Source organism: Papilio xuthus, unplaced genomic scaffold (genome assembly GCF_000836235.2).
Source record: "Papilio xuthus unplaced genomic scaffold, Pxut_1.1 DF826115.1, whole genome shotgun sequence".
NCBI classification, from domain to species: domain Eukaryota; kingdom Metazoa; phylum Arthropoda; class Insecta; order Lepidoptera; family Papilionidae; genus Papilio; species Papilio xuthus.
Window position 1 is genome coordinate 2,579,999 of NW_013532534.1, and position 7,571 is coordinate 2,587,569.

The following is a 7,571-nucleotide window of genomic DNA, read 5'->3' on the forward strand; positions in this document are numbered from 1 at the left end:
TTTAAAATGCGATAAAAAGCTCAAAGATTAACTAGTCTAAATGTCTAACAGATAAGTCTAAAATGACTTTTATTTAATTTAAAATCATTTCTATATGTAAAAGGAACTAACATATATGTACATAACATGTATAGATAAAATAAATTATTAGGGAAAATGTTTCACAAACAGCGAAGTAGCGTAGCAAGAGATTAGCGTTACGAATTAATAAATTACAAATGGCGAAACCACTGGCCGAACTCCGCCAAGTTTCCCAATTCCTAATCGTTCTAAATGGGCTTCATTACTTCCTAAATATAATAGGAAACCTAACAAGGATCATTTCGTCTTGTTGAATTAATTCACTAATATTATATATTTAACTTATATAGCTTTCTAGTTTTGTAATTTCATAACGACTAGCTGTGAAGGTTACGTTGGCATTAAAAATGCGCCTGAATAATTTGACATAAAAAATTGTTTCCCAATTGTTCTAACATCATTTTAATACTAGAAGCGAACATTTGATGTGTTTTAAATGTTAAGGGTAAATGTATAAAGTTATTTGTAATTTTAAATATCTTTGTTTATGTATTATGGTCGTATTTCGACCAATAAGGTCTCCACTTTGAATAAAAATGTATGAATAAACGTAAAAATAGTATAATTTATGTAGTTAATGTAAGCGGCATGTCGGGGTCTCATTAGTAGAGACGACACGGGCCGTCGCTCGTATGACAGATTGTGTGTTGCCAGAAAACCAATTAAACTTGTCCACAACACTGGCCGGTACAAATTCGGTAAGATTAATTGGTGACTAAACATTTGTTGTAGAAACTCGACGCGTGTTCGTTGCTTGTTTCACGCGATTGCCGCGAAAGTTCCCCTACTATAATTGGGTCATCCTTGCCCGCACATTATACATTGTTTTTGAAAGAAATTTTAGAATCAAATAATTTTCTATTTATATTCTTAGTCTGATATTTTATGAATAGCGGTTTACGTTGATATAAGAGAGATATAAGTCGAAATAATAGATGATGTCAATAAGAAGACGACGACGGAAAAAAAAATCTACTTAGCACAATCATCAATTGAATGTTGGGATATTAATTGAACAGCTAAGCCGTAATGATCAATACGGGAACATGTTAGTAATGAACGTGAAGATAAACAACGAGATGAACAACGATAAATACAACATTACTTTGTATGCGTACCTTTAAGCTGCGTAATTAAAAAAGTTGATCACAAATAAGGAGAGACTTTTTATTCCCAGACTAATAATATTTTTGTATCGTATAATTTATGTATGTGTAATTTAACAAGTACTGGAGAGTGATAGGTAATGAGACTTCGCTCTGGTTACTACCCAACAGCAAGTTTTGGATATCTAATGTAAAACAATATGTCACCTAATTGTGAGACATGTAGCAAGCCCGAAGATGTCCATCACTTGCTGTTGGAGTGTGAGAATAACAGGCGGGATCATGAGCTGCTGTTCACAGAAATGAAAGTTAATTTTAATGATGTTGGCCTATTTTTTTCGATTCTGTCAGACCCGGCTTCAATCGTGGCGGTACGATTATGCCAGCTCGTTTACTAAATAATAAGGAAAGGCGCTATGGGACTGACATGTCCGATATGGACAAAAATACCAAAAAAAGATTAAAAAAAAGTGCATTATTAATATTTTTTTGTATTTTAAAAAATAGAACAAAATGACATTCGTAGTGTCTGAACTACGATCATAAAATATAATTATAGAAATATTATTTGCAAACTACATCTCAACATATAAGAAACATCAATTTGCCAGTATTACTAGCTGTTGGTTTCTGAGAACAAAATACTGTTTTGTCAAAGATATAACCAAGGATAACGATATATTTTATACAGAGATATTGGTCTTACAATCCATCGGTAATCTGATCTTCTCTACAAAGATCAGTTTGTGTCGAGTCTCGGTTTGCACAATATTTTTACCAATAAAAATTAGTTACTTTAATACTCAGTTCCCTTGTTAGCACATAATTTCAGTTATAGTGTTAATTTACGATACAAAAAGTTGAGCGAGGCAAACTGCTCGCCGGCTGCGACTCGACGAAGACCACAAACACTGCTGTCGCGTCGCACTTACTTATAACAAAACATATAAAACTGTTTTTATTACCCTTTGTTTTTGTCTTATTTCCTTTTATCGCTGTTACGAGATTTCTCGTAAAACATAACTGGTAAATATTGTGATAATTTCAAAACTTATCAGTTATGTCATACCATAAAGTAACCCATAGTTTTTTATTATATTTGAATTATTAAATTGTAAGTAATAACCGACGAATTGACAGATAAATAATTTAATACTCTGCAAAATGTTTTGTTTCATTCAGTAGTAAATTAATCTTATCTTATATCGTTTTCTTACTTTGCCAGTTCTATGGAGATGAATTTTTTTGGTTTCCTATCATACATAAAATTTTACAATGAATATTATTTTATCAATATAAAATTAATTTTCACACCTTCTAATATCGCATCCTCATTATTTCTTCGCACGGTCTATATTTGTATTGAAAAAAAATGTTTCTTTTTTATAATTCTCATGAGTTCAGTTAACATCCGCTACATTTGAAGCACGTCACGCCACCTGGATACAACTTGTTTCGTTAACGAGTTCAACATGTACCAGTATAACTTTAACATTATATTTACGACTTATTTTTTTGCTTAAATATTTAACTAGTTACAATTTAATAGATAAAATTATCTGTCGCACGCGACTCCCTCTGCGCAGAAATAAAAAAAAACTTAATTAGTAGCCAATGTGTTCTTCCAGACTATTTTCTACGTCTATATGCCAAATTTCAGCCAGGTCCGTGCAGCCGTTTTAGAGATATCTTCAAACAAATATCCATCTATCCGTTCTTCCATCCATCTATCTAAACATTCGCATTTATAATTATAATAATATAACATTAGTAAGATGTACAAAAGGCGAATCTTGAGAAGGTTCCTGTCTCTGCAGCGCTGACAGCTGATTGCTTGAATCATGGGATTGTGCAGCCGGTGGTGCTCTATTTTTAATATAGTATGCTTTATAATAATTAATTTTTATATGTATGTATATGTTTGAAATGTTCTTTATTGAAAATATGAAAAATAAATAAATATGTGTGTACAACGGCCTCTGAAGGACTCAGAGGGTTGTATAGTTGTGTGATTCAATAACACTTTCTATTTTTCTATACTATTTAATCAAAACTACATTTATCATTGCAAGACAATTCCACTATAGTAAGTATATACATACAATATCGCAAACTATAATATAAAAAAATATACTGTAAAACAAAACTAATTTAACAACCACATTTATTCTTGTACTTTTTCACACTATTCTTTTTTATATTATTCGCGGCGTCGCATTTCCGGCCACTACGACCTCCTTGGTCGCTAACAAACACTCCCGTGCTACCAAGGAGGTTCGATACCTTCAATGCGCGTTATACAATGTGTGATAAGCTTAATAAGATTAGATAACTATTTGTGTTGTTGTAAGTCATTTGTAATGCTATTACTACACAATAGGCAATTAAGCAATCCATAAATAGTGATTAGTTATAATAAATCTACACTAAGGGTCACCCGTAATGACTATTAAACGTGTCTGAGTCCGTTAGTTAATAAATTAAGTGAGGATAAGTAGCATGTGACATAAATAATGTTTAAGATTGTATCATTAGGTAGTAAATTATATGATGCAGTTCTCTTGGGCGTATCGAATACAGCGAATATTAACTGCCAATAAATTATGAGGTAAATCCGTGCTATCATCACATGCCAAGCGGATTAACACCTTCAAATATAATACTTCTACAAGGTATAAAGATTTCAAATAAAAATCCCGAGGAGAGAAACTAAACAGACATATAAAATTGGATATTTGCCAGTTCTTAAATATGCGTTTTTTTATATTATATGGTGGCAAACGAGCGAAACCTGAAATCGCTGAAATAGCGAAGTGACCGTTGCCCATAGACATACACAATTGCTTATGCGTTGCCTACCTTTAATCGACGGGAAAGGGGATGCACAGAAAGAAAGTATTTCCCCTTTCCATTCTCTCATCCGGAAAATCCACTTCTACTTCCCATCCTTTCTTTACAAGAAAAAGGATGGGAAGGGAAAGAGGACTAAATTAGGCCTCCGGGTCGCACACTGTTCAGTCGAAACCCGGAATTGCTTCCACTTCACGCCTGTCTCCTGTGTGGTCGTGGTATTTCACCGGGCGAGCCGGGCCAATTCGTGCGAAGATGTTAAAGCGGGCTCTACCACTGCTTAAATCTTTTAAATGCATTCCGATAAGTGATTTACAATTAAGACGCTACTAAAACAAATAGAATGCTATTACTTCTGAATATATTTAAAACATATTTTTTGTCATGTAATAAAAATTAATTCAATTTTTTTTCTTTGAACGATTCCAACATTATATAATAAATACTTATTTTGTTGTTCGAGACTGCTATAAGGAACCTTGTCCTTGTTCAAGTTTATGTTGTTATTAAGTTATTTAACGTGTGAATATTGTTGACAGGATCGCGTGATCGCGGCATGATGGAGACGCGTCGGTGAGGGCGCACGGCGGGCGCTGCGCACCGCCTGCGCCCGCCCATGGCCTCCCTCTTAATAACTAGGTGCTAACTTATTTAATTTTTCTCTTCGAAAATTATATAGATCTTCTAACTTTATAAACTACTTAGATTTGATGAGATTTTAAGGCAAAATGATACGTCTTTTCGGCTTAATTCTTATCTATGGAACGAAGTTTGGCTTTGATATGTAAAAAAAGATTTTAAAAATTGTAGTCTTGCATTGTACTTTTTTTAAGTAAGGTACCAATTAAACGGTCCGTCGTTGTGGGATCAACCTTATGTTCCTCTAGTCATGAACATTAGTTTCTCAAATATTTTCTTCTAAATAATTACCCCTAGTCTTATCTGCTAGAAAGATAGATGTGACTTTACTATTGGTCAATTTAAGAATAGAGATAGGGCTCCTAAACCTTCATGGCGTCCCTTACCCCGGCACCAGGGCGTCTCGTCGTTCTTGTACCGCCGGGTTAAGACGGCTCTGAGATACTAGGTTATTATATAAATTAAAGTGTAAGAGTAAGCAGGTTGTTGGTGCGGTCGTTGGTGGTGTTTGCGGCATGGAGCACGCACGCAGCCGCAGTAGCCCGCGCCCAGCTGCTGACGTCAGCGCTGGTGCCAGCTTGCCCCGCGCAGTGCATCTGTCTCTCACAATCTCAGGTAAACATACCATTTAAATTTTAAAGTCATCGTTTACAAGACACCGTCGTTGATGAGGCATTCAGTTCTGAAGGTGTATATCTCATCGCTAAGAGGTTTACAATGATCAAAGATTTTGACTTTTTATAGACAAAGATTGTTGTTAAAAACGGTACATCCAACAACCACGTGAACGAATCTCGTAAAAATCTTTTTTCATTTGAATTTTATTGGAGGAAAATATAAATAAAGAAATAGAAACTGATAACCATGTCTACCATCTGGTAGATTAAAATAGGTTATAATCTTATAAAATATACGTTTTTGTTTATTGAGCTATTTTTACTAAAATGTAATATTTCTAATTACCCAATTTCATTTTCGTAAGAAGTAACATCCGTATTAATAATGTTATTTAGAGGTGCTGTTACAGCGTCCGCTTCCTTGGCTCTCTGCCAAAGAAATACATGATAAGGAAGAAAATAGGAACGAAACCTCTGCAAAAGTTTAACACATGTTTTAGAAAATATCCAAAATACTGCTTTAAATTGATAATGCAATACCTTAGGTAATAGACCTACAAACCCTAGTTTGTATCATGTTTGTGAAAACAGCGCAGCATGTAGTTACCATTCAAAGAGGTACATTTGTGGAGATTAGGCTTAGAAATAATTGGGTCACAATAATCACACGAAACTAATCATCTAATAATTCGTACCATTTGTTTCACACGGACGATTTCGTCGGGAAACTTAATCCTTAGGCAAAGGTCCTCTCTTTAAGGTTCTCGGGTGACTTAAAATTTAATGCTGTATCTTTTTTTTTCAACTTCAATGAAAATTGAAGGAAAGTTAATAAAAAAACAAAAGATGAGAAGAATCTTAAGGTCTTTGTTATAGCTCAGCACGTTTACTGATTTACTTTATTTGGAAGAAATACATATATTTAAAGATTAGTCATGTCCTCATTTTTGCTTTGTAGGTAGTATGCAACAGTGCGACGCTGCGCGGAGTGCCCGCAGCGCTGAGCTCGAGCGTGATGCAGCTGTCTCTGTCACGCGCCGACCTACGCGTGCTGCGCTCGGACGCGTTCGCGCATCTGCGCCAGCTGCGCCGCCTGTCGCTCGACGCCTGCAACCTTACCAGAATCAAGCCCTTCGCCTTCCGTGGCCTGCCGCGACTCAACGAGCTCTTCATACAGCATACCCCGCTTACGACGGTCGATGCGTTTGCCTTCGCCGCGCTGCAGAACATCAGCTCGATAGTACTAAGCCACAACAAAATAGCACAAATCGAGGGGTATGCTTTCGCCGGAACCAATTTTATAAAACTAATATCCCTTCGAAATAATCCTATCAAACGGATCCTCGCCCATGCTTTCTCGGGATTGAACGATGTTAATCAAATAGAATTACCCTCTGGCATAAGATCTATCGAGCCTCAAGCTTTCGCCGGCCTCGAAGGTGTTGGCGTACTGGAGCTGGCGTACATGGATCTACCGGCGCTCGTTCAAGATACTTTCTTCGGCATGACGCGCATCGGGCGCCTCGCTTTGAGGGAATCCGACCTGGGAGTTATACGCGCCGGTGCTTTCGACGGTCTCCGCATCGTTGATACTCTCGAAATGTGCAACAATAAAATCGACGGAATAGAGGAGCTGTCGTTGATACAGAACAATAGTGTCCATACGTTTAAGCTGACCGGTAACCATATGCTAGAGTCGCCGGAAGCTGTCGTGTTGGAAGTAGATATTGTTGTAATACGCGGTAACCATTTGCCTTGCGAGTGCGGCCAGGATCCTATGGCCAATCCTTTGGCTCTGTCGCAAGAGTTTGCCGACGAGAATTTTTGTATATCGCCTTTAAAAGTCCGCGGGAGGAGTCTGTCGAGTGCGGCTGGTGCGGCGTGCCGGGGCGAGGGCGGCGGCAGCGCGCGCGCGCGTGCTGCTGCGGGCGCGGGCCACGCGCCGCGCTCTGTGCACCCACTGCTGCCGCGCCTCGCCCTCACCGTCGCCGCTATCGCTTTCTTATCCAACAGCTAACCGCCCCCGGTGTTCAATTATATACGTGTTAAATGTGTCTGTAAATATTGTAACATAAGTGAATATAGAGATGCGAAATTTTACATTGAATGGGTCCGTTCATTCAGTATACGTTGGACCATGATTAAAACTTGCCTTTGGAAAACTTTGTGTTTCATTTGTGAACGTATTCAAAAGTAAGAAGAAATCTTTGCTTTGGTAAGCGTAGCGGGCTTTTATGAAATAAAAGAGTAAAAAAGTAGCAGCTTAAATGTTGCTCAG

The 7,571-nt window shown here is 37.1% G+C and overlaps 1 protein-coding gene across 1 annotated transcript; it reads left to right on the forward strand.

The window, feature by feature from the left end:
- Window positions 1–4,607: 4,607 nt before the first annotated feature.
- LOC106123224 (chondroadherin) lies at window positions 4,608–7,310 on the forward strand. Its single transcript, XM_013319456.1, has 3 exons — window positions 4,608–4,676; window positions 5,159–5,291; window positions 6,252–7,310. The coding sequence occupies exons 1-3, from the start codon at window positions 4,654–4,656 to the stop codon at window positions 7,308–7,310; spliced, it is 1,215 nt and encodes a 404-aa protein (XP_013174910.1). The 5' UTR covers window positions 4,608–4,653.
- Window positions 7,311–7,571: the final 261 nt, after the last annotated feature.

What these genes read in the sequence shown, in the direction of transcription:
- LOC106123224 (XM_013319456.1), top strand. Translation starts at nt 4,654, where the DNA reads ATGGCCTCCCTCTTAATAACTAG. An exon ending in GCCTCCCTCTTAATAACTAG is followed by an intron (nt 4,677 to 5,158) that starts GTGCTAACTTAT and finishes AAGAGTAAGCAG; the next exon opens with GTTGTTGGTGCGGTCGTTGG. An exon ending in TCTGTCTCTCACAATCTCAG is followed by an intron (nt 5,292 to 6,251) that starts GTAAACATACCA and finishes TTTGCTTTGTAG; the next exon opens with GTAGTATGCAACAGTGCGAC.